This window comes from Anser anser (assembly GCF_964211835.1).
Source record: "Anser anser genome assembly, chromosome: 2".
Classification (NCBI taxonomy): domain Eukaryota; kingdom Metazoa; phylum Chordata; class Aves; order Anseriformes; family Anatidae; genus Anser; species Anser anser.
Genome location: NC_139721.1, coordinates 110,026,100 through 110,053,738, shown reverse-complemented (window position 1 = coordinate 110,053,738; position 27,639 = coordinate 110,026,100). Strand labels below are relative to the sequence as shown.

At 42.4% G+C, this 27,639-nt stretch overlaps 1 protein-coding gene across 3 annotated transcripts in view; it reads right to left on the bottom strand.

Moving 5' to 3' along the window:
• Nucleotides 1-13,400, bottom strand: part of RANBP9 (RAN binding protein 9) — a 39,543-nt gene extending 26,143 nt beyond the window's left edge. For all 3 annotated transcript variants that reach the window (XM_083824051.1, XM_083824052.1, XM_083824053.1), the window contains exons 1-2: nt 12,533-13,400; nt 4,409-4,520 (exon numbers count right to left, since the gene is read on the bottom strand). In XM_083824051.1, coding sequence (XP_083680177.1) covers nt 4,409-4,520; nt 12,533-13,385 — 965 coding nt within the window. In that variant the 5' untranslated portion in view covers nt 13,386-13,400. The remainder of the gene's footprint in view (nt 1-4,408; nt 4,521-12,532) is intronic.
• Between the last annotated feature and the right edge of the window lie 14,239 nt (nt 13,401-27,639).

Below are 27,639 nucleotides of genomic sequence, written 5' to 3'. Positions count from 1 at the left end.
CTGGAGTACGCTTATGCCCAGTGTGCCCAAGGAGCACAAAGCAAAGCCCACAGACTCTTAACTGAGAGATGAGGCAACTCTACACTGGTCCAGAAGGATGCCCTGAGAAACTGCAACTAACATTTGTACTTTACATAAACTATGAGAGCATCATGCAAATGTCTTTCAGTTGTGTAAAAGCGGGAAACATTTACTGGTATCTGAAATAAGATGTGGGGCTGTAAGGCATTACCCCTTTACACAAAGCCAGAGGAGATATATATGTGAAAGTTTAGCACATCTCAACTCAGTAAAAGGCAGCATGAGGAAACTGAAATCAAGATCTGAGAGAGACTGCAAAAAGTCCCATTTGCATATAGCTACCTAGCTAAGTGAATGGCCACCATGTCATCATTTTTGGAAAGTGAGGAGACAGTAAGTTTAGTATTGTAACTGATTTCCAAGTCACAAGAACAGGTCCATAGGACTTAGCACACCCTTGCTCTTATCCATTCCTAGACCACTGATGTAGTTTGGTATAATTAAGCCTCCACCCTAGAAACTTGGATGAAACTAAATCCAGAGTTGTGCACAAAAAGCCACACAACGCCTGTCTCATTCTTTTGAGAACTATATTAAGAAATTACAGAAAGAGCCTACATACACAACCTCTGGTTCTCCGATAAAGCAATTTCAAATGAACACTGTTATGAGATTAGGAAGGCCTAATTTAAAGCTACAACTATGTCTAGCTGTATGTTTTTAATTTGACTTACACATTTGTTTTGTTTTTAATATGCTTTTATTAACTGGAGATTTCAATAGTGATCCAGGCATAATTTATTGCAGTTAATACTCTTCTTCCTACCATGCCTTCTAATCAGCACCTTAGCACTATTCCCCTTACCTACACCCATTACTCATCTGCTGTTATCATCTCTAATCACTCACATCCCTGTCCATAATGCTTCGCATGAGGCCAAACAAAGCAAAAGAATATAAAAGGAGAATGTAAACAAAGAGAGCTCCTTAGACTGCAGAAGGAGGCATGAAATTAAAGAAGAAAATTGAAGAAATGCAGAACAGAAAATATTTACAGAACAACATGACAGCTGGTTAGCACTTTTAACAAGAACTAAAAAAAGTAAGAATTATTTCACATATCTGTACTGTAGCAGCACATAAAGGATCTTACGACTCTTCATGCCAAACACTGTGCAAATACCAAGACAGTTTTTGTTTGAAAGTTATTTCAACCTTTTATTAAGCATCATTCTCACTTCCCTTTTTCTCATCTGTTACCATCAGTTGTTATTTAGCCCTATCACTTCTCATTTAGTATCAAAAACCAACTTCACTCTTCATCTGCTCTGCAACATGAACCTCCATATCTATTTCTTATTTCCTACTGAGACCACCTTCATGGTTTCTTCAGTATGTCCATAACGCCTATGAACTTCATAATGAGATCATTATGAACATGTACAAAATTAATATATTACACACTTTCAAATTCCTACTCAAGACTGTCATCCCCAAATGCATACAGAATTTAGTGACTTAAATCATTAGTGCAATGAAAACAATTCTGTTCTTAGACAGTTACAACATGCCACACTTGAAGCCATGTCAAGTCTATGCCCTATACTACAAACAGCTGTGCTCCTTTGGAGGAGGAGGAATCAGTTTTATGACTGCTGAGGAATTATGAGATATTCAAAATCATATTCCAAATCAGAGCCACAGTAACAAAAAAAAAAAAGATCTCCTAGACTAGGCTTTTTGTAAAAGGGTTTTGATGATTTGAGGCAAGTCATGCTAAGCAAAGTACACAAACAAACATAAATGCTGCTAGACTTGCCCATATAACATAATTCATTGATTAAATACTTTAAGCTAAGCTTATAAAAACAAATATAAAAAGTAAATGCCGCTACCAAAAGGGAACCCCAAATAAACAGTATCATATTATCCACTGGCATTTATGAAGGTTGCAAGCTGTACTGAAGCTTGCAGACACTCGAGTTGCCTCTGGTAGTCTAGGATTTATTATTTTAAACAATACCATAAAAGAAGTCTGTTGTGTTTCCACAGTGAGGCTCAGGTCTTGAGAACAGATGCTTTGCAACAGTAAGGGCATTTGAAGTAACTGACCATATTAGTTACAAGCTATTCCCCTACAGGTATGGTCTTTGTGAACTCTGTTCCCATTACCAGATGCCAAGAAGAAAAAAATATAAGACTGCGCACGGACCCAGCCAGGTGATACACAACAGGGAGTGAGAAAGAACTAATAAACCCTATCAGACAAACTGATTTCTGTAGACATTCTTGTATGCCCCTGCATTATACTCCCCAGTTTACTCACTTCAGAAGAATTTATTAGTTTGAATGCAGCAGAACAGAGAATCACAAGATCCGCATTGCATCTAGTCAAAGACCTCTTGGTCCTGAAAGCAAGATCTAGAGATAGACACATCCAGTGAGGCTTCACATGTCAGCTCCTGCTCTTCACCACCTAAACTAGATTTGGCCTTGGTTCTGGTGCATAGTATTCCCTAGCACCCATAATATCTTACATAAGGTAAAAAATGAGCAGGTCCATTACACAGATGACATTGCAAAAAGTGACACCAAAGGAAGAGGTCACAAGAGTGAAGCACGGTAGTCATGTATTGCCATTGAATGAAAAAATCCCTCTGATTTCTTAAACAGTCTTGGCAGGTAACTTCACAAGTATGAGCTATGTGCACCTCAAAATTAACCCTTTCAAGTATAAAATCTTGAAATTCTTTACTTGAAGGTGAATTCCACTTTTGAAGGATTGCCCTGAATGGCTTTCTGCATTAGAAGTGATTAAAAGCAACAAATAGAGGTCTAAGGGTAAAAAGTCAGAAGAGTTCGGTAAAATGATGTCCTCTTCCCCATACACACATGAGCAGCACTTTAAAAGAACATCATTTCAAAAAAGCTTCTAAACTAATTAGGCACAAATGTGTTTCAGAAAGAGACATGTGCATCACTAGGAAATCATAATACGAATCTCTACTTAACTATCACGATACAGATCTCTACTTCACTGCCAGCAACAGGCCAGAATTTTAAGTGCTTAAGGAATTAAAAAGCAAAAACAAAAAAGTTGTTCCTAAAACTGACAGCAAAGCATTACCTGAAACACTAGTTACTATTGTCGCAATTTAAAAATACTTAGGTCTTCAAACCGTGATAAAAGCAACTGCAGGTTTAAGATCTTTGCTATGAAGGAATCTCCCAGAGAAAACTGTTGGGACAGAACTGATAACAAACCATCACAACCACCTCTAAAAGGCAGTGGTAACACCGGGAGGCTAATCTTTCAAAATATCCCCGCACGATACCATAACCAACAGTTTGATTACTGTTTTTTGACTTACAGAAGACCTACAGAACTCTGGAAAAATGAAAGTAAAACAGCAGCAAGACAGACAAGGAAAAGACAATGGTACTGAACTTCATCCAAAAAACTATGAAAGTTCTTTTCTGTCAAGATTTATTTTCGCAACAGGACATAAGTATCCTCAACATGTATGTACAGTACCTAAGACAATGACATTCAAACCTAACTGGAACCTTGAAGCAGTACCACAGTAAATACTACAGCGTATTATTACAAAGAAGTATTGCTCATATAGGCCTACACAGGCAACGTAATCAATGCCTCGGGATTAAAACACACTCTGTGCCAGAAGAAGTGAAAGAAACTGAAGTGCTCTAGCAAAGACCCTATTTGCGCTTAAAGACTTTCATGGATAAGATTCTGTCTGCTTCAGAGTTAAACTTGTCTATCACCTACGCTTCAACAAATTGGTAATTCAGGTGGATTCTGGGAAACAGCAGCTATACTCCCTCACCAAGTTGTTCTTTCTATAGTGACAAAATTCCTCAAATGGATGGCGGTATCCATTCAGAGCATTACCCTTCATTCTTACTACTGTCCACTAAGAAGTAGCTTTAAGGTTAATTTTCCTTTTTTAAATGTATATGGCATGTGTGAAAAGACTGCACTGCGGAGATAAGCTTGTCTGCTACACACCCTAAACACTTTCCAAAAATTACCTACAAGTCTGTAAACCCATGTAGTCAAAAAGCACCCTTAAAGGTAATGGCAGGCTCAAATTATGTCATTCAATCCCCAACTTCTCTGTCAAGAGAAAATAAGATGTTATTATGGTATTTATTGTGTACACTGATTTGTGGATAATTAATACTACAGCCAACTCACTTCACCAAATATCAGAGTGCAACTTCTCATGAATAATGAATTAAGCTACATGAAAAGTGTTAAGATATGAAAAAAGCACTGATACCAAAGACATCTGTTGACTGAAAGAAAGATGATGTGAGACAGTATTTCATGTAATAATTAATTAATAATGCATTCAATGCTTACCCATCTCTTCCCTTACTGACAATTTTGACTTCGAAATAGTATATGCCACAGGCCGCAGGTATAGGATGTGTAGCTCGAACAGAAGCAGCATCTTTTGGAGTTTTTCCATGACCTGAAAAAGAAATTACATTCAAAATAATGAAAATGTATTTTAAGTAACTGCAGAAGATGACTCAAAAAGTACACACACCAACTACTCAAAAACAAAAGGCTTATGAGGGCAAGAAATTTACAATATTCTAGCTAGCCTTGTTTTTACGCTAGAATATTTTCTTCCAAAATTAAGTTTCCATTGTAGGCACACGCACTGCAACTAAGCATGCTACGAGAAATTCTGGACATATTACTCTAACAGGTTCTACTATTATCTAGAAGAAAGCTAGCAAATGATGTTTCACTGCTTTAAGTAATACAACTGAGAAAAGCCTACCTGGCTTTAAAAGTACTGCATGATTTCTCAAACGCGCAGGGTTTACTCTTTTTTACAGACTGAACAATGATATAACCAAGTTTATTCCAATGCTTACTGCCACCTAGTCTTCAAGTTATTGAAAATATACTCAAATTCTTAAGTCTTTCAGAATAAACATCAATCACTCCATATAATGTATGACTTGTAATTCATTTCCACTTGTTGAATGCTATTTCAGGACAGCATTAACATTACAGCCTGCAACTGAGTTAATGTAGCTCCTACTTTTTTTTTCTTTTTTTTTTTTTTTTTTAAATAAATCTCACTAAATGTCTGCTCTGCTACAACAAAAATGCCCAATGCCTGCTCCTGTCTACTCTCAGGATGTTCAACTTAAACCCAAGAGCCACTTGCAAGCCACTAAGAGTGATTTTTTCCAAATGCATCACCCTCCTTGCAGCCCTTTGTTCCAAACACAACTTGGAAGCAGGCTTTTGGCCAGGTGACTTCTTGTACCAGCGACCTGTTCAAGCAAGCCCAGTCTTCCCTGGGCATATCAAAATCCCTCAGCTATTGTGTGGAAGTCACGCACTGGATCACAGGACATACCTTTTTTAAAAAAAAAAAAAAACTAAGGTGGAAAGTATATTGGACTTTGGCAAGAGATATTTCAATAGTAAGGCAGTTTGTCCAGGCACAGGATTGTCATAGCCATACAAAAAATCCATGCAGATCCCACACCCAGTCGTGATGTGGATCCGAGATGCTGCTTTGAGTGCGCTGTACGAACCACTCAGGCCTCAGCACTCCAGCCCAGACAGGAAGGCCTACTGCACCTGGATGACAATCAATCTGCATATGCAAAAAAACAACAACCCATCTTCCCAGTGGTAACACTGGAATTATCGCTCAGGCACAGATTAAACACATCTCACGTGCAGCAAGCCCAGTCATACAGCAAGCAAGAAACTGCAGAAAAAATGTTAAATGGCCTAGCCAGCCAGAAAGACCAGGCACAGCTCACCTACACCACTGAACTTCTAGCTACAGAGCCCTCTAGTGTAAATGTTGCTAAACCAGCAAATGCTTCTCTGCTGTAGAGCTAGCACCCACCACCTCTTAACAAATAACATAGCCAGACAAGGAAATCTCTCCACTTCACTGTGATTGCATTTGCATGCAAAACTTTGCTAGCACAGCAAACTCTTTAGTCATTGAGATTAGGTTTAACCCACACAGGTTTTCTGATAGAACTAGCTTGCCTCAGTGTGTTACTACCTTAAGGCAACTAGCCAGCTGCCTTCATTTTCTGGGTGTGAATGCATTGCTCACTTCAGTATGTCATTAATAAACATTTTATATAAAGATGTTTCGATCACCTCACAGGTTTTACTGTATTAAGCTTATTACCTACCTTATGCATGCTGTTTTCAGAAGTCTCAGCTAATAAATAAAGCAGTAATTTACTCCATGTATCTACAAGACAGCATGCAATATTTTATTGTTCACCACTGGTAAGCTTCCTCAGGCTGCGTCAACCAAGGCGATAACCAAGTACGTGATCCTACAGCTTCTGTAAGTTTCCTCGGTTTTCCAGTGCTGGTTGCTCACTATTTAGCCACTATAAATTAAATTATCATGCTTAAGTATGCAGGAATCCTTCAGCTAAACATCCACCCAAAACTTTATGGACAGAACATGAAAACTTCTGAAAGATCCCTTTAATCCAGATACCTCCAATTAAATGATAAATCAGTTTAAAAATGGTGGAACAGGAAGAGACTTTCTTTTTTAAATGTCCTTAGCTTTTTACTTTAGAATAGACTAAAAAGAAGTTCCCTTGGTTACTCTATGCACTTGACAATCTGTGTAGTTTCACTTCGAGTCAGTCTCCTTATTTGGAGAAGTCTTCCACATAGAAGGCTAAAACATTAGCAACTAGCCAAATATTATTGAAAATGTATACCTATTATGGAGGAGACCTTTTTGTGTGTGTGAAATCGCTAAGTGTTCGGAAACAATACCAGTTTAAGATACTCTCAGCACCTCTTCCTGAAACTAGTCTCCTTCTCACACCTCCCTCCCCAGTCCAGGCAGATATTTGCAAGGCCACACCATGAACCAGGACTGATTTAACCGATCTGGCTTTAAGAAAACTACCAGATTTTTTAAACAGCAGATCAGTTCCCTGATCCCGTTCGCAGCCACACACAGCTGTCACAGTGCAAATAAGAGGTCATCACAGGAGCAGAAGTAACAGGATACCTTACCAGCATTGCCAAACACTTCATGTGGTGAAGCAACATGCTTGGGGAAGTCAGTGCCCAAAACTACTTTCATCCCATTAAACACAAAAGACACCCTAAATTTAGATCTGCTGGCCTTTTAGTGTAATCTCATATGAATCCCATTTTACTACCTGAGTACACTGCTGTTATTTACAGTTACTTACAGTTATTTATAACAGCACAGTTATCAGCATCCAACAGTTGACTCCTTTCAAATACTCCAGATACCTCCATGCCGTCCCAACGCACTGGTTGAGCTCTTCACTACTACCAAGCTATGTTGGACTACACGAGGAAGAGTCAAGAGGAGCTGGTTATCAGGCAGCTTTAAAACAAGAACGAGGCTCTTTACACAGAGGGCTGCTGAGCTGCAGAATTTCTTACCAAAGGATGTCAGTGTCCAAGGAGACAACGAGCAAACTCCTACAGACGGAATTAACTAAGAAACCACACTCTGCTCAGAACGTCCTTCACCTTAAAATGGCTGGAAACGGAGAGGGAAACACACCTGACATCATGTTGCCATGTTCTCTGGTAATCTGAATCCCCACTTCTTTGCTTTTGAGTACAAAGGAACTCAGACACCCAACTCTGAACTTCTGAACAGTCCCAAATGCCTGTAGTAGATTATACGAACACTGCCCTCTGTTACCTAAAGCAGAGTTCTTGCATAGTTGTAAGCTACAGTTCAAGTATTAAAGAGAATACTTTTAAAGCACATATTGTTTAACACTAAAAATTTATCATTTTCAGCATTAAAATAAGAATTCTGCAAACAGACGCACTGGAGGGAGAAGGAAAATCAGATGCAGAGAGCTTGAGCTTTGCACAGTAACCCTTGTCATAGATATGTTCAATCACTAGAAATGTTTTCTGTTTGGTTTTCATTAAGTGTTCAACTACTATTAGTCTACCATAAGTAAAGCTTTTTTTTTTTTAAAAAAAAAAACATTTTTAAGCATTCGCATTAATTGCAATTTAATCATGCTAAAGGACTAATGACACTACTTTTGGTAAAAATAATCATTCTAAATTTAAATTCCACCTACGTGAAAAAAACAACTCAGATAAAAACATATTTGGAGAGGAAATCTCAACTTTCAAAAACCTATTTTCTGAACCTAAATATAAGTGCATTGTGCACACGCACCAAACAGTCCAACAGAAACTGCAGGAGTGTTGACCTCAAAGGTAAACGAGTTTATACAGTTTAAATGCTTAAATGAAGTTTACACAAGCTTAACTGAAGTTATTTCCAACAGGTGGTTCAATTACTTGGACTGATGAAATAAAATAGTCAAGGCCTTATCTTCTGTTGAATTCATCAGAAGTTTTTGCTGAGACCAGAAAAAAAAAAAAAAAGACTTGCACAAATTACTGACTTGACTTCAACTCTGCCCCCCCCATTTAACAAAGGAAGACATCTCAGAGCTCCAAGGGTGTCCAAAGCAGACATGGTGTACTGTGTCTTACACTGAGTACTGAATGTGCTTCAAGTGTTTTCTGCCAGCAAAATTGACACAAGCCTTGCCTCACTGAATGACAACACAATTATTGCTATAGAATCCCCTTTTGTTTGTTCCAGAAGTTGAGAGGCAGAGCTTGCACTGGAAAATAAAATAGAATTCTTTCAGTTTGGCACCAGAGACGGTTCAAAGGCAACTGAACTGTAAATAAGTGTCTGGCTAAGATTTCCTGGCCTGTGACACATCAGAGCAAGTTCACGCAATGGCTGCTTACTCAAAATTGCATAACTTTTCTCAGCTTTTTTTGGACAATTGTCACGAGACAAGTTAAGTGAAGTTACTAGAGGACCTTCCACGGTTTTAATCACTAATGATTTATTCTGTTTACACACTTCTGTATACAGTTTCCTTCACGGCTGCAGCCTTGGTTAGGTCTGTCTATATTTTTATCTCCTTATACTACATTGCATAGATTATTATCTACTGGAAACAGCTTGCCTGTCTACTGGAACATTCACATTACATACACCATTTATGAAGTTGTTGTTTTTCCACAAGATCCACGTAGTAATTCTGAAGACTGTAGAAATATGTAGAAATATTTTTAAAGATGTCTTACCTTAATAGCTATATATTTTGTGTAATAAATGGTTTACACATAGCAGACACTGGTCTGAACCCTGTTTCCTTTACGACTTACCTCCAGCTCAGTGCTGTTAATATGACAATTATGTGAGATTACACAAATTTTAGTTTTTTATACTGTTTTTCACTTCTCCCCTACATAGATATACCACAAACAACAGTCACAAGGACAGCGTTAACTTTATCAGCTTGGACAGCTAACTGGCAGCAACACAGAAAGATACATCCATCCATCTAAAACCAAAAATACCCCTGGGTATAGTCTTTAATGTATTACAGTATCACTAATGCCAATACTATGTATTTCATATCCAGATTTTGACAAAGCTTCCTAATCAAGAGTCAGAATTTGTAAAAGTGTAACAGAATTACTCACTGTGGAAAGAAATTACACTTGTTCTGGTAAACAACATGCCTGTCAGTGCATCTTCCCTTCAACCACCTCCCCATGGAGGTTTTCCTTTTCAAGTAACACTGCGATTCTGAGAGATAACAAAAGAATATGAGCACTGATCCTTGGGGTTTGTTCACCCCAACAAAGTTTAAAGAGTTGTTATCCTGAAGCCAGACTATGCGATTGATTTTAAATCTTCACCCCTTGATCAATACCTGGTTCTGTGGCAGTTTTGACTTTTACGCCCTCTCTAGAATGCCTGCAAAAAGCTTCAGGTCCAGAAATGCAGTACAAAGCACGACAGCTGCCAACGGGTAGAAAAAGACATCTACTGCAGCTCACGTTTCCGTACAAGTTGTCCACTGGTATGCAAGAAAATTAGAAGAATCTTCAAAATCGCACAGAGAAGACCATCATTTCTCTTACAAACCAAGAAAAGTGTCACTGCTCACAATACACCAGCTCATTAAAATTATAAAGCTATATGAAAAAGTGACTTCGAAGGTGTTGTTTTCCTGATTGTTCCATGCCTCGACGCACCATTTTTTTCAGATGCAAGTACCGCCAACACATCCAGGGTGAAGAGAAGCACTGATGTTGCCAGAAGAAGTGTCTCCTGTCAGTCACAGGCAGGAGGAAATTACTCCAGAAAAACAGTTCTATGGTCAGAAAGCTACAGAGGCAGCAGGGAAAGATTGAGAGTGTGTACAATTACCATAATAGTAAACAGAACTGATTTTCATTACTGGCTTCTTTGGACAGACCAGTCTTCTCCCCCTTTCCTGGATATCTTGGTCCAGAATACAACAGATCTTAATCTGTGCCCAATGTGCGATTCAAATTTTGTTTTTACAAAGAGGTTTACCATTCTTTCATGGCTACGTAGACAGCAGCACTGAAAGTGTCGATATTCTACCAGAAGATGCTCTGCTTTCTTTTGAGACCTCTACTTGCAACTGATTTGTAGAGACGACATTTCACAACACTAACCACATTTCTGCATGCTCTCTTCCCTTATTCTCCTCACTGAACCTCCTCATTTTCTCCCTTTTATCATATTCACAGGGCTGCAGAATCCAGGGAAGGGAAAAAAGGAGAAGTTTTAGTGCTCCCCCCAGTTCCCAAGTAGTTCACCGCCCAGCCCAGGTACCAGCTCCAGGTGCCAGGCTGGTCACAGCTATGCGGGGCTGCCCTAACAGCCACCTTCACTACATTACCAGGATGAAAAGATGGGCCTCTTAAGAGGCCATTCACTCCCATTTGCAGTTAGGAGAAAGAAAAACGTATTCATGTTCTATTGGCACCTCTCCTTTTCACAGCCCTCTGGGCTAATTTAAGAACTCTTCAACCTTCATCACTTACTATTACTTAAGAGCCAGAGTAAAGGTATTTTATTATTATAACCTACCAGCTGTGCTTTATGGCTTCTGCTAGAGTACCCACAGTACTTCCTATGTTACCCCTACTTCAGAAGCATGTGGAGCCTCTTGTAATTTCTTTGAAGGAACAAATTTCTGTTTTAATAGTAAGAGAGAGGAAAGGAAAAAAAGCGATAGCACAAACAAAGCCTGAAAATATACTTCTGCAATGCCACTGGCAGACAAGAGTCTCTAAGTTCTAGTTTATGAGCAAAAAGAGTAGGTCAAATGAAAAAAAAAATAATAAAAAAAACAACAGCAAAACAACAAAAGAACTTGATGGCCATAAAGGTATGATCATCCTATGGAAAAAAAAAAAAAGCTGCAGCCACTAAGCAGCAGAAAATACAAAATGCTTCTAAAAATACAAGATCATAAAAAACTGAACAAAAGCCAGGAAATTTAAAGTTGAGGATTAAATAACATGTCCTTAGATCACTCAGTGCCTCCCAGAAACTTGCGCTATAGCTAGTCATCTGCCCCCTTTATTAGCTTTGTACGGTGCCTTAAACTTTGCATTTTAACAGAGTGCTCTGTATGTAATAATAAAGCCTCTCTATTAAAAAAAAAAGTCTGAGGGGTACATTTAATCCTTTCACGGGAGCCAAATCCTGCCATGTGTTTGTGTCGCCGTTTTCCTCCTCTGATTAAACAGTAACATGTTTATCGAGATTTCACTTGAATTTCACCACTGTAAACTCCGAGAAAGGGTAATTGCAAGGTTGTTTTTCTCCTCTCCCATTCCGCTCATTTGCCTACGGACTGACAAAAGATCCAGTTCTTCGCAGCCAACTCAGAAGTGGTTTTGAATCCCCAACACTTCTACTTTAGGACCGGGGCCTAGAACACCAGATGTGGCTGTGTTTTTTCAGGTCAGAGCATACGCTTCTGTTTCCAGGTTTTATGACATTTCATAACAACCAACACTTACGTTCTCCTACTGTTGCCTCTTGCGGATTTTTGCAAGCACATACGTTGATTTTTATCTCTCCTCCCAGCAGCAGCAACTCGAACCGTGAGCACAAAGTTACAAAGCCACCTTTAGGGACAGAAGCCCTATTGTCAGCCCTTCCTCCGAGCCACCCCGCAGCCAGGCCAGCCTGCGACCGGTGACTTTAATTCCATTTTTCACAGTTTAAAAATAAACCCTGTTTTTCTCTCCGCTTTTCCCCTCCCGTCATTTCCGCGTTTAATGGCTTAACGCTGGCTGCTCTAACTCCACTTAACCCTTGATTTTCTTGAGAGAAGGAAAGAGAAGAGGAAAAAAAAGAGAAAAACACACTTATTTTTCCTGCTCGCTGCCACCAGCGGGACACGTCACGCCGAGCCTTTCTTCTCCTGCCTCGGCCCCAAACCCCAGTGCGATACCTGGGCTTTACATAACAGCCGGGGGGCAGGGGGCGGAAAATGGGGCAAAAAGGGGAAAAAAGGGGGCCCGCTGCCCCCCGGGGGGGGGAGGCGGAGGAGCCAGGGGGCGCCTCGCCGGGCGGCCGGCCCTCACCTTTGTAGTGCACCCGCAGGTTGTTCTGCGAGAGGCCGATGTAACTGAATTTGTCCTTCGGGCTCCACGAGCGGGGCAGCGGCGTCTCCTGCTCGTCCACGGCCGGGTAGAGCCTCTTGAGCCGCCGCTTCAGCTCCTTCTCCTGCTCGTTCAGGGCCGGGTCGCCGTGAGGGAACGGCGCGGGGACGCCGCCCGCCGCCGGCAGGCCCACGGCCGCCCCGGCACCGCCGCCCCCGGGCGCCGAGGGGCCGCCGCCGCTGCTGCCTGCGGGCGGCGGCGGTGGCGGCGCGGCGGTGGCCGGCGGCGGGTGGAGCAGCAGCGCGGCGGCGGGGCCGGGGCTGGCGGCGGCCGGGAGCCCCGGCGGGGGAGCGGCGGCGGCGGCGGCCGCCCCGGGGAGCGGCGGCGGCGGTTGGGGCTGGGGCTGCTGCTGCTGCTGCTGCCCGGACATCGCGGCTCCCGGAGGGGTTCGGGCGGCTCGGAGGGGGCGGTGAAGGCCGGGCCGGGCCGAGCCGAGCCGGGCCGGGCGGAAGCGAGGCGGGCGGAGGGCGAGCACCGGGGCTGGCTCCCGCCTCGCCCCGCCTCGGCGCCGTGCGCGGCCCCGCAGCTCCTCCTCCTTCTCCTCCTCCTCCTCGTCCTCCTCTGCCTCCTCCCCGAGGCGTGAGGGCGGCGGCGGGGCTCCGAGGGGAGGGGGCGGGCCCCCCGCTCGGTTCCATTTCCCGGCCGTGGTCACCAAAATGTCCCGGCACCTCAGGCAGCTCCTGCAGCACCCACAGCCGGACAAAGCCCAGCTGCCAACACAAACCCCGCTGTTTGGCTGGCACAAACTATCTGGAGATGTATTTCCCACGTTCATAAGCGTAACTGTGAATGAACATCTAGCCCTTTTTTGAATTCAACGTGTTTTTTGCTTTAGGTACTTCCTGAGGCAGGTGTCACAGCACACCTGAGGTTGGTGAAAAATTATTTCACATCACCCATTTTGAGATTGTTGCCATCGAGTTCCTGTGCCTTATATAATCATAAAATCATTAAGGTTGGAAAAGACCTCCAAGATCATCTGGTGCAACCATCACCCTACTACCACTATCACCCACTAAACCATGTCCCTAAGCACCACATCCAATCTTTCCTTGAACATACCCAGGGACAGGGTCTCCGCCACCTCCCCAGGCAACCCGTCCCAATGCCTGACTGCTCTTTCTGAGAAGAAATGTCTCCTCATTTCCAACCTGAACCTCCCCTGGCACAATTTGAGGCCATTCCCTCTAGATCTATCACTAGTTACCTGTGAGAAGAGGCCGACCCCCACCTCCCCATGTTTCCGTGCCAAGACATTATTCACTACTCTGTTTGCTTTTAGCCTGTCATTTACCACCTCGGTAAAATAAATAATCCAAATCTATTAAAACGTTACACTTTATAAAAGCTTTTACCCCTCAATGTGCTCCTGGCAGAGACTTGTTAACATCACTTTTTTTTCTGAGGTAGGATATACTGCAGACTGTTCCAGAGGAGAAAATAAATTCCTTTATGTAGAGGTATTTTAGTACTCGATATTAATCAGTATGCTATTTATTCCTCCAATGTTCTATTCGCTTATTAGCTTTTCTGACTACAGCTTCATGAGGACTTGAGAGAGCACACAGATATTTACATAAATGCCTGGTTTCTGCTTTTCAGTCGATGTAAATAAATTAGAAATTGTCAGATTTAGAAGCAGTACTCATGTTCCTCTCTAATATGCATTATTTAGCATTTTCAATATTGAACTTAATTCACCATTACGTGATCCATTCTATTTCATTAAGGCTTCCTCATCATCACAGTCCCCTCTTATCTTGCTTAACTGAAATAATTATGACAGCTGCAAATTTTGCTATCTCACAATACTGTTCTCTTCCTAGATCAGAAGTAAATACAGCAACAATATGAGACTTGCTGCAGAGCCCTGAAGCAGGCTGTCATTAACCTTCTGCCATTGCAGAAACTAGCTGTTGAATTCTGCTCTTTGTTTTCCGTCTCCAGTTTTTGAGCCGCGATAACACTTTTCTTCCTGCCCAGTGATTACTTAGCTGCTCGAGTCGTCTCTGGCTTAGGGATTTAATCAAAGGCCTTTTGAAATGCTATAAAACTAGTCCATCAAAATGTCTTTGGTTTGGGGTTGTTAAGTGTTTTTTTTTTGTTTTTTTTTTTTGTTTTTTTTTTTATTTGGTTTGGGTTCTTTTGGACTTTCAGAGAATTTCAATAGATGGATTGGCTAGAAATGATTTTGCTTTGCAGAGTAGCCTAGTCACGCCTAATTTGTTATGCAGAGATTTTCTTCTGTATGTTTGTTTTTTATTTACGCTTACTTACTATTTCAACCACAGGAAACATAATCTAAGAATTCCAGCAATTGGGGGTATTTGTTTGGCCTCCTGTTGGCCATGTCAACAGAGTGTCACCATGTTGGGGACAGGCCTGGACGTGAGTGCAGGTGGTCAGTTCCTTCCATCACTCCAGGGCCCTGGTCCTCCAGGCAAAGGTGCTGCATGGGCATCAGCACCACCGGTGATCCTGCCAGCTCTCCTTGGTGAACGTGGAGCTCGGGGAGAGGACAGAGCAGCCCCCGACCAACACCGTCTAGATGGCATCAGTAAGAATGAAACTCTCCTGATGGCGTGAGCACATCCTCTCCTCACAACGGAGCCAACTGCATGGCCTCGATGCCGCTGAGGTTAATTTAACTCTTGGATCCTGTGCTAGCAACTCTTTGTATTTTCATTAAGAGTGCATAAGTGGGCTAGGGCCATCTGTGCAAGTGATGCCGATAGCGTTCTGGCTGTCGTCAAGGAACAGAGGCAGGATTCTCCTTGGGAATCTATTTCTGTGTATGTCCTTTGTCCCCCCTGTAGGACTGATCCTCGTGGTTGCATACGAATTTAGTACGCCTGTTACAGCTGCCAGCCAACCGAATTTCCAGGCACTTTCTCTCTGACATCTAAGATCACCCACTTGTAGTGATGGTAACTGTTTGCTGTTCTTTGTTTAGTATTTCTCCTGGTTGAGTTTTTCCAGTGCATAGTTTCTTTGTAACTGTTTTGGAATTAATTTTCCCCGCTTCAAGAAGATACTTGGAAATCAGCAGTGTGTTATTTATTTTTGTACCTACTGTGCCAAATTGCTGGTCCTAATGAGAAAAGAAAACCACTGAGAAGTAGGCGATGGTATTTCAACAGTGTTAAGGTTGGGTCTCTTCAAACCACCTGGAGGATTTTTTGCTGAGCCCTTTGCTATTTGGACTATTTTTTTCCTGCTAATTTAATTGCTCATATATAGGATAGGCTTGATGAACTGACAAATGAAAGGCTTGCCAGAATGAATCACACGAATTATAGGCCATCATCAGCTATTAACTTGGTTGAATCAAATGGTAATCAAGTTGCAATTTGCAGTATTACTATATTGCTGCTCGCACATAACATGGTGCTTCTGTTTTTATAAAACTGAGCAATCCGCTAATAGAAATAATTTTGCCGTATGAGTCAACTATACCTGTGCCTATCTTAGACCAACAGTGATTAGAAATCTCTCGTGTTTGCCAATGCCTCACTTGTGTTATTTCATATATATAATTATATATGTATAGTTTTGGTCCTTGGATAACAGTGTACATACACAGCAAGATTGGGCTTGTTTTCTGTAACCTGTTCTTACCTTTTTGGTATCTACAAGGGCACTGTGAGCTCTGGGGACCCCAAGTTTCACAAAAGTATGAACTACTCTTTCTAAAAAATCACACCAAATTTAATCTCTGTAATCCGATTTCTTTGGATTTATTTGCGTTTTGTTTATGACTTTAAAGTTTACTCATAGTTACTTCATGCTTTTCTTCCAAAGCTATCTGTAGCTCTTTACCATATCCTTTTTTGACAATGGCGAAGAATTATTTTTGATCATCTTCTGGTGCATGGGTTGGTTTTTTTGCCCAGTAATAGAACACATTTCAACAGAAAATCTGTTCATTGGGATAGATCGTAAATAGAAGATTTTATAGTCTCTATTGTCTGGGCTACTCTACAAGCTCCGTATTCTAACTAAAATGTCAAAATGGGTACAGAAATGAAATGCCCTCCAAGCTGAACAAAATATGTTTTATTCACAAGACAAATTTATGCGGGGGCAGAATAGAAAATACGATGAGACACATTGATTTATTCTTTTTGTGAAAAAAGATATTAAACTATTACACTATTAGAGAAGCGATTCTCAGCTAACAGGTCAAGATCCATTTCTGAGTCATCATGGATTTCTACTAAGGGTGGAAGCAAGTTGGCATCATTTATATGTTGAAAGATAAGAAAAACCATTGAAGACTGACTAAAAAAAAAAATCACACTGGCCAAAATTTCTACAGTAAAAGAGTTTGTTTGGCCAGGTCAGCCTGGACTAAAAAGTTCTTCGGTGGTAAGTAATGGGGTGAAGTGAGATTGAAGGATGGGAGACGATGAAACAAAAGAAGAAAAGAGCTAATTGTCCAGCCTCCCTGGGCTGATGCTGCGCTCCTTTTCCCCTCGTCCTCGCTTGGTGCGTTGGCAGCCGGACTCTTGCAAGGTGCTGGCTGCTTTCCAGAGCTCTTTTAGCTGGTAAGGGGCAGGTGGGCCACAGCACTGCGACGTCTGGAAGCTGCTGCCTTGCAAGGCTTAGCAGAACGTCTTCTAGATGATATTTCGGATGGAAATTTACAAGTTACATGCTTCTGATAAACATTGTAAAGTTCCCATTGCAAACCAGACAGTGTTTTGTTTCCAGCCTGTTCATTGGTAGGGTGCCCATTACCATAGATGAGCAAGCTCAAAGACTGCAGGCTTTCAGAAACACATGGGATGTGTCAAGCTGACCCACTTCTCGAAAGCCAGGCCAGGCCTTTGTGAAATGGCCTGTACTTGTTAGAAGAGATGTTATGATGTCAAGAATGTTTAAGTCTCCGATGGCAGTGTAATTACTGCTATGGTGTTTACAGAGGTGGGAGGGCCCTAGGGGAAAGGAGGCCAAAAAGGAGAACCAGGAAGTGAGATGAGTAAGGCTCTAGGAATTGCACACAGATGGAGTTTCATCGTGCTTTTTTCTTTAGCTCACTTGGCTCTTTAGTAAAATAGATGTTTACATATGAGGAACTATTTTTTTCCTCTCTGCATCTCTCACACCTACAAACTCAGATGTTCCGCGTGCTAATCTTAGTGGCAGATTTTAAATGGACTTCAGGAACATGAAACTGTCAGGTGAAAATGCTGAGTTTAAATAATTTTTAGTTGTTGTAGCTGCTCGCAGTCCTACCGCCAATCTGTAGCTTGCCCCTTTCAAATCTGTTCTAGGGGAAGCAGGCTAGCATGAAATCCTGAATATCTGCCGAAATCTGAAATATTGAAAATCTGCTGCCTTTGTTGGATGGTAGTATTTTACTGCATAGGAGTGCATTATGTTATGATTTACTGAATATACTGAATATACCAGAATCCTCCAAGATGTACAGACAGTTGTCTCGCTTTATCTTAAAAGTACAAAAGCATGCATCTACAAAGTACATCATCTGACAAAATGCAAAATATTTTTCTAACTTTGTTCAGTCATAGTAACCTTGGGGAACAGTTGCATGACAGAGTGATTAAAATATTTCAAACAAGGTCATGATTTCGCAGGTGATTGTTTTGAAGATTAACTTGCCATTATATATGCTGTCATGATTGCAATGTACATGCTCAGAAGATTGGAGGAAGAGTAGCTTCCTGTTCCAGCACATATTATTATTATGATCAGCAATTATTGTTGTTTGCCAAGCCGTGCCTATGCTAACCTCTGTCATCATCAACAATATTGTTTAATCAGCTTGGAAATGACTGAATTTTATCTACTTGGCAGCTTCTTCTAATTTACCGTATGAGCTTCCCTTTGTGAGGATGCCACAGAGGGTGATGTGAAAATCTGTAAAACATAAAATCCTCAGCATTGTTGCAGCCACACAATACCTCCCCTCTTGTAAGTGCCTTAGCAATAAATCCATTTTCCTTTCTAAGAATCAAAATTCTGACACAGATCGGAGAGGTTGTCATAACCTCTGCTCCCCTCCATGCTGGACCAGCTATCCCATGAGTGTTCCTGGCAGGTGCTCGCTTAAACTGTTCTTAAAACCTCCCGTGACTGATACGCTAGCAGGTTTCACTTGTGTTTTGACTAGTAACAATGTGAGGGAATGCTTGAGTGGTTTGAAAGCACATGTTTAATTTGGATATTCTGAAAGCTAAGTGGAATATAAGCATTTCTGTTGCTTTAAAAAAAATAAAAATAAAAATAAAAATAAAACACAACAGTGCTTTTTGAAACATAAAATTTAAGTTTGGATCTGGATTTGCATTGCCATACTGAGTGTTCAAAACTCATGAGTCAATGCCCACCCACAAATGAAATTGGCTTAAAAGCCCATTTTCTTAAAAATAAGACATTTAGAAAGGATGGGTAGGTGGTTGGTTATTTGCCATCTGCTTTCTGTGCTTTTAGGAGACATTTCTTTCATCTTTACAAGCTTTTGCTGTACAGGAGAATTAAAAACTCATTTAAAACAATGTAAAACCTGGGATTCTTACTGCAGTCCCTCGACTTTGGCAGCTGAAAAAGGTATTGATGGATTTGCAATGAAGTCATGAGAAACAGCAACATCCAGCTTGACCTGATGGCATCCCAGTGTCTTCTGCCAGTAGAGGAACACACAGGAATCTGTATAGAAGCATCCCCTCATATTTAATATTCTTGGGTGCTTGGTTGTTGATTTTTTATTTTTTTGTCAGAAAAGTTAAAGAAAAGCGTGGAGTGCAATTCTTTGCTATCTCAAAAAGCTCTATTAGCATTCCACTGTATATTGCTAATTTCAGTTCACTTTTCTATTTCTTATGATAACTAATGAATAATAAAGTTTGCTAATAGGCAAACGTTGTTTGGACTCACAGGCCTTAGTAGGTTACGTCTCATGGTAGAGCAGAATTTATTTTTATACTTAAAGATTGCAGGAAGGTAACAATTTGGTGTTGTCATGGATTTGTTACACTCAGCTAGTTCTTGCTAATTAGAGGAAGGTTTTGATAAACAAGTAGTTTGCTTAATTTTAACGCTCCGTGGTTAGGAATTCTGGGATAAATTTGCTTGTCAGAGACTCTTCGTTTGCTCCAGCGAGTACGTTATGCCGTTGAGATACCAAACAACTCTGACCTAACTGTGTGCATGCAAAAACTGCCTCGTTATACCGCGCCTTCCAGTTAGCTGCCTGAAGTGCCGAGGGTGCAGCTCTAGCAACTTGCACGTTTCCTGGAGTGTCATATTTACAGGGCAGGTAGTGTTCATCCCCAGCTCAGAACTAACCTTTGCAAAGTGCAGCCTATAGGAGGCTGGTATCTGCCATGGGTTGTAGAGAAGGTCATCACTTCTCTCTAGCAGTAACCCGTAGTGTGAAGTTGTACTGCAGTACCAGGTCATTAATGAGAGCAATACAGATCACACATGAAAATCCTACCTTTAGCTCAAGTCAGATCTTTCTCATTTGTTTCTCTGACCAGCCTGGATTTTTTAGAGGAGGGTCCATGCTAAAACAAGGTTCATTGGAGACTCAGAAGAACCTGAAAATGCGTTTCTGAAAGTTGTTTCCAGATTGCAGAAAGGGTGCAAACTGGCACATAAAGGAGCATGTTTCATCTCTGTTCGATGTAAGGTTTCTGGGCCCCACAGGCCTCCTGCCTAGTGGCTGACACACTGCAGGAGTGTGCCACAAGAGTTATATGTGGTCATACATACGAGGACTGCCAGGATGCAAGTACACCCAGAAGGAAAGAATTAAAGCTACAAAGCTTAATCCAAATTAACATGTTTCTTATTATTATGGGTGCTTGACTTTGCAAACTTTATAATGTCCTTACAATATTTTTACAGGCGTGTGATATTTACTTTAAACTCGCTGTATGGGAAATTTAAATCCGTGCTGTTTTAGATAGCATAATTTGTGGTTTGTTTGTTTGCTTTTAATAATCCCTTATTTCAGTACATATTTGGCTTCTAGAGACAGCATATTGCTCAAAGCATGCTTCTGCTCTCCAGAGCCTCTGCCTGCAGCGTGATTCACTTTGTTCGGAGTGATCTGGGACAAGGGCCTTCACTTTTGTCCCACGTGGGTCCCACACAAGCTGCTGGGGACTGCCAGGCAGCCTCCTGCCTGCCCTGGTGCCATGGGGATCGCCTGGTCAGCGCCACGCCGGGCTCTGCAGCCTGGTACACGAGTGAGCTCGCCTGGCTCACCGCTCCCCTGGCAGCTCAGTGTCTGAGTGAGGAGAGCAGGAGGCAGCTCTGGCAAAGTGTTGAGCCCTGGAAGAGGAGGGACCTGGAGCTGCTGAAGATCCGGTGCAGCTGAAGTGGGACGTGACTCAATGGCATGTCATCCCTGGCTCATAGGAAGAGGTGAGACACGGCTTGGGCAAGAGGAAATACACTTGCAAAATTAAACACTTCATAGGAGACATAGCCTCTTTACCTCAGCTACTGGCATCTCAGTTTTCATGTCTAATCCAGGAACTGCAGTAGGTAGCATGAGGCATTAATGTTGTCTCCTAATTCCGCTGATCGTCTCCACCTCCAGGATAAGATTTGAGCTCTTGCAGACTTGCTACTTCTTTGCAGTGCTCTCTCAACCCTCCAAGCCTCCATTTGTTTTCTGCATTGAACTTTCCTGTTCTGTATCCTTTCGTATCTTTTTATGCAGAAGTAAAAGTTCCTTGTGGGCAGAGATGCTTATTTGTCTGTTATAATTTATCCACTGTATAGGAATCACGTAGTTACATAAAGCAATAATACTATTAATAGCAGGGAAGACAGCAACTTCCCTTTCAAACTTTTAATACAAATCCTTTATCAATTTAAATGCAAGCAAGATCCCTAATTAAAGTGGCATGCTCTCATGTACAGAATTAATATTGAATCACAGTGAAAAATGCAGGAAAAGGAAGTATTATAATGAAGCCTGCCCACAGAGAGTATAGGTGCAGCCATACAAATCTTTTAAATGTTCCTTGGTCAGGTGTGTGCTGACAGCTTGCGATTGGCTCAGGCAGGATGGATTTGAACTGGAATGCAAAACCAGCAAACATCCGAGGGGCAACAATGCAGGAAAAGTTGAGGACCCCCTGCTGTAACGAGGAACTCATCGTTCCTCGTTAATGAGTGGCTGGTAACAAATGCATGTGAAAGCATGCGTTACACATTTTTAAATAGTTAAAAACTGGCCGGGAAGAAGTGCCAAGTGATGGTTATCTGAGCTTATATTTTGTGGCTCTGGCAGCCAGGAGTTCTCCATGTTTCTGACGAAATGACTGCTAACGATGAAACACCCAACAACACGTTTTCAAGAGGTACTGGAGAAGGACACCAACACCATCTGAAAGATAACTCTTCTTCCTTTTGCTATGTGTCCTAGAAGCAGAGGATGGTAGGATGGGGTGAAAGAAGGATTGTATACAACTAGAATTAGCGCTGCATTTTTTCAAAATCCTGTATAGTTTCTTAGTGTTCAGGAATGACCTTTTAATTTTTAACTGGGAAGAAAGGAAACGCTATGCAGTGTGCCCCCAGTGCTGATGCCAAAGCATGGTAGGAGGGGGCCAGGTAGCTACTACTACTGCGTTGAATTTAAAGACATTGCCAAATTAACAAGGCCTGAATTGTCATTCTATTTGTTTACTTCCATTAAGTGCCATAACATTCTCTTCCACATCCTGAAGGTCGTTACCACAATATATTTATTTTGGATCCTCAGTGGGGATGAACATTCAGTCCTCTGCCTTTTACAAACACATACACACAAAAAATTCACTACTTCATGCTCCCTCAGCGATGCCAAGAACGTAGCGACGTGCACTCAAGCTGCACATGGTTTGGCTGTGGTAAAATGTCTGCGCTGTGCCTATACTACAGGTGTAGCTCTATTGGAAGAGACAGCCCCATGAGGTTTCAAGGGTTGGATAAAGTCCTCCTTAGGGAACCTGAGCGCCTCACAAAAGAGCTTTCCTCAGCTGGCTCCCATTGGATTCCTCTATCTCATATCCTGTGCCTTAAATGGGGGTTACAGTCATTGTTGTGGTGCCTAATTCCAATCCACTTACACGCTTTCTTCCTGCAATTACAAAGCGGTAAGAAAAACAGTTTGATCAACAGTACTTCAGTTACAAAGTCAACAGATGCATGAGAAAAATTCTTGATCAAAATGTTGGGCACTGCACAGTTTTGCCTTTGTTTACTGGGGCTTGGACGATGGACAAAGCATCGGCTCTCATGCTGCAAAAATCTCTGACTAGCAGCTCCAAAAGCCCTAGTCATGTTCCTCCAGCCTAGTTTGTGTTAGTAGGATCTTGAACTCCCTTACAATCTCACTGGCAAGGAAAACTTACATTGGGGTGCAAAGTAAGTGCCCGTACTGAGGACCAGGAGTGGAGATGCTCGCTAATTAAGGGGCACATAATGTTTGAATTATGCAGTGTGCGACTGAGGAAATAAACGTGAGTTAATAAAGAAAAGGCAAGCCAGTAGTAATTTGACTAATCCCCCCATTAGGGACGTTTTTAATGTCTATGTGAACTCCAAAACTTCAGAGATAACATACCGTAAGTACTCTTGTAGAGTAATCAGTGTATCATGGTTATAGATGTTACAGAACCTTTCCTGTAGTTGACACTATTTAAGAAAATGCATTTCATACTGATTTGAATTATGTGTTTGTTTGTTTTTTTAAGAGAAGGTCATGCAGAAGGGTGAAACAGGAAACATCTTTTAAAATGCATCCATGCACGTCTAGCACAACTATTTGGCCTTTGCGCTTGCATCTCTTTTGAGCCTCCTCCCTCTGATGACATGTAAGTCACTGCGAGGCAGATTTAATCTGGCTGCTGAGTATTTTCTGCCAATGCAGAGATTACAGGAAACTTCCCTAGCCTGACAGGCTCTCTGTGCAGAGTTCAGTGCACTCTCAGGCAGGACCAAAAAGCAAGCATCAGAGCGTGCGGCAGGCCGCCCTGGCTTTCCTCGCAAAGGCAGGCAGCTCCTTCCTACCACGTCCTAGGGCTGCTGCAGCCCCAGCAGCAACCCTGCCCCACGGGGCTGCAGGCATAAAAAAAGGGTGCATTCCTTCCCTCCGAGGCCACCTGGAGAAAACCAAAATCAGAACTGATGACCATGTCTGCACTGGTTGTACCTGTTCCAAGTGGGTCACAAATGTCCAGTTTGGAACAGGCTGAAGAAGAGACACGTTCAGTGACTGTTTTCACCAGTTCTGCTATACCTTAGTGGGCACTTCAGCAGTATTTGTCTTTAGGTTTTAATCTGTAAAAAAGGAAAATTCAGTATGCAAGTCTACCACATCAGTGAAAGCGTAGTGGTAAATGGAGTTCCCACAACCCCTATTATATAGCACTTCTGCAGAAACCCATGTGCTTTCAAAACAGAGGAGTTATTTTCCTGCTCTTTCTGCTGGGAAGACAGTGGTGAAGAGGTGCAGCGACTCGGCCAGAACTCACCCGGCTGGCCAGCGTCAAGGCTGTGGATAAATCCCAGGACTAATTCTTTATCCCAGAAGCTGCCTCGAAATAAATAATACAGAGAATTGTGCAACGGTATGTACTCGGGAACAGTGGCAGCACATGAGATGAAAACAGAAATAACACACTGAAATATGGGGAAGTAAATAGATTTAGGACAAGAAAACACTATGAAAGTATATGTGAGATTAAACAGCATCATGTAGTGAAGAAACTTTGGCAAGGCAGTATTTTAATATTATTAAAACTCGCTACATTTTCTGGATTATGTCTCCATGTTGTGTCTCTCTTTTTCTTTCTTTTCTTTTTTTTTTTTTTTTCTTTTTTATCATCTAGGATAGCAACAGTGTCTACAGAAAAATGGTAATTTCCTGAAACACAGCTTTTGGATATAGAATAAATGTACGTTTGCAGACTCTGAATGTAACGGATTGGTTTTCACTTCTGTGCCCTCGCTAATGAGTTATGAGTCTTATTTTGTCAAATTATTCCATGCTGCCATTGATAGAGCATTCAGGTGGAAGTTACAAACTGCGGCATGTGTTATGGTACATAGCCCTCTTGATCTACAGAAATCTTGGGGCATCTGCAGTACAGCTGGGCATCCCTGGGCCATCATGTCTGTGTATGTACATGTGCTCCTCAGCTCTCCCACCTGCCTGTTGGTGTGGCTGACCCACAGCTCATCCGACTGAGATCTCAGGACTAATGGCTGGTACACACATCTCCTGCAAGCTTATTTTGCACCTCTGGTATCTTGAGTACTCCGGACTTCGTTCCACCTTTTGGAAAATCAGAGGAAGCAGTTCTGAAGGAGTCAGTATGCATGGAGATCACATAATCTACATCTACTTTCATTTCTCTAGGCTCTTTTTTCCTGACTACTTCTCACTGTTCTTTTCCTTAGGCTTTCCTTGCAAACTCCCCAGTGTTTAGGCTACTGCACACATCTGCAAGTCACAGACAGACTGATATTCAGCCCGCTTCTTCTGCTTTTCTTCCAAACAAACTGCAAGACCTTTTACTAGTTTCTTCAGGCCAGCCATACCTTTAAAATAACCTAATCAGGTGACTGAAATCCCTCAGCATGGAATATGTTGCTTAGCTACCTCCAAACTGAAGGTCAGGCTTAAAAACTACTTTGCCTTTGGTTGCAGCCGCCTACTTTCTGGGTTCTGCACGAGGACATCATTAGGATTTGGCAATACCTGGCCAGCCCTGTGCCAGGAGCCCCTGGAAATTCAGCCCAACCAGGAACAGGTAAACCAGAGCCAAGCTGACAGCACACACATGAACAGAAAGATGCTTGTGTGGCCCCAGAGGGGTGGAGAGGGCTGGGATCTGCCCGCCTGGTGGCTGGGCAGCGGGGCTGTCCCCTTGCAGGGTGCCCATGGTCCCACTGCCGCGCGCACACTCCCCAGGCTGCCAGATGAATTATGGATGAGTCAGCCAGAATTTTTCCACGAGCTTCCTCTGCTGCACTGCTCTCCTCGCTGTGGTTATAAACCACCGCCTGGGCCTAAAGCTTCTGATGTTAAAAAAAAAAGAAAAAAAGAAGAAAAAAGAAAAAAAAAAAAGGATGGTTCCTCCCGGTTTCCTGGCAGGGTGTGGGGAATCCCTGACGTTTGTGCAGTGCCAGACCCTCACGTCCGCAGCGCTTTGCTGCGCAGGCCAGCATATGCCAGAAATCGTCTGGTCCTTTCTGCCTGCTTTGCTCCTCCGTCCCTCCCACCAGCCGGCTGTGCCGACGGAGTCAATTAGAGGAGACGGCAGCGATGCTGAAACTGATTTGAATTTCAACCAGGATCCACTAGCAACTAGAGCCATGCACAGGCAGACGAGGAAAGGCAGTTACCCAAGGATGTAGTGACTGCCCGCATATGCTAAAAGTCTTCTTATTTCTTATTTTTAGTCCTTAACTAAACTCCGATTAATTTGTTCAGCAAATGTTGATTTCTTTTGCTCTTCTCTGAGCACATAAAATGTGTGTGGTCTTAATTTGCAATGCTGGTATTGTGGAAAAGAAACAGTCCAGTTCTGGAAATGTTTGCTACAAGACAAAGCACAAAATGCTTCTACAACAGCATTTGATGAGTCCTCTCAGACTGACTGCAGCTTTTGTGAATGCTTGCAGTGATAAAGCAGCGCTGATGTCAAACTATACAGCATGGGAGACGAAGCATTAATTCAAGTCTGATTGTAAGTTTCTATTATCTGCATTCAAGTTGCATCCAGAGCTCCCAATCAAGACAGGCTTCAGCTGTGCTAAACACTACGTCCATAGAAATGACAGTTTGCGCTGTAAAGCACTTAGCGTCTAAACAGGCAACATGAAATAAGCTGGAGTGAAGTCAAACACGCAGAAAAGAGATCCCTACTGGCTCTTTACCATCAGCAGGCTACTTGGCTGCATTCAGGGAAGACTGAAGTCTGTGTTTGTCTTCAGGCAGTCTGAAATCCCGTTGACTTCAGTGGGAGAGAAGCACAGGAATATATATATTTTTTTTTCCCTTAATGACACAGATGACCTCTGAATCCAGTGCTGAGGAGGAATTTGAAGAAGAGTAATGTGTTGTTTCATGGGCTAAAGAGGAACGGGTAGCACAGGAGGGAATATGGATCAGCCACGCTTTTGGGAAGGCCACAACCAGCATCTCCTGGAGTTGCCTGTAGCAGCCCTGTATGATCCTCCCTAAGGGCTATTCAACTGCAGATGTCCTGGTCAGCCCTCATGAGCTCTCTGAGCTGGCCTAAGTGCATTTGGGCCTGAACATGAGACAGCAGTGCCTGAATATGAGCTGGCAGTGTGCTCAGGTGGCCAAGAAGGCCAACGGCATCCTGGCTTAGATCAGGAATGGTGTAGGCAGCAGGAAGGACCAGGGAATAGATTGTCCCCCTGTACTCTGCTCTGATAAGGCCACACCTTGAGTACTGTGTTCAATTTTGGGCCCCTCCCTACAAGAAGGACATCAAGGTCCTGGAGCGTGTCCATAGAAGGGCTACAAAGCTGGTGAAGGGCCTGGAACACAAGTGCTGTGAGGAGCAGCTGAGGGAACTGGGATTTTTTAGTCTGGAGAAGAGGAGGCTCAGGGGAGACCTTATTGCTCTCTGCAACTACCTGAAGGGAAGGTGTGGGGAGCTGGGGTCGGCCTCTTCTCACAGATAACTAATGATAGGACTAGAGGGAATGGCCTCAAACTGCACCGGGGAGGTTCAGGTTGGAACTGAGTAGACATTTCTTCTCAGAAAGAGCAGTCAGACATTGGAACAGGTTGCCCAGGGAGGTGGTGGGGTCACCATCCCTGGGGGTGTTCAAGGAAAGATTGGATGTGGTGCTTAGGGACATGGTTTAATGGGTGATATTGGTGGTAGGGGAATGGTTAGACCAGATGATCTTGGAGGTCTTTTCCAACCTTAATGATTCTATGATTCTATATACGTGGTACATCAGCTCAATTATTCATGCACATATTTCATTACACCTTTGCCATAGTAATTAAGAGTGCT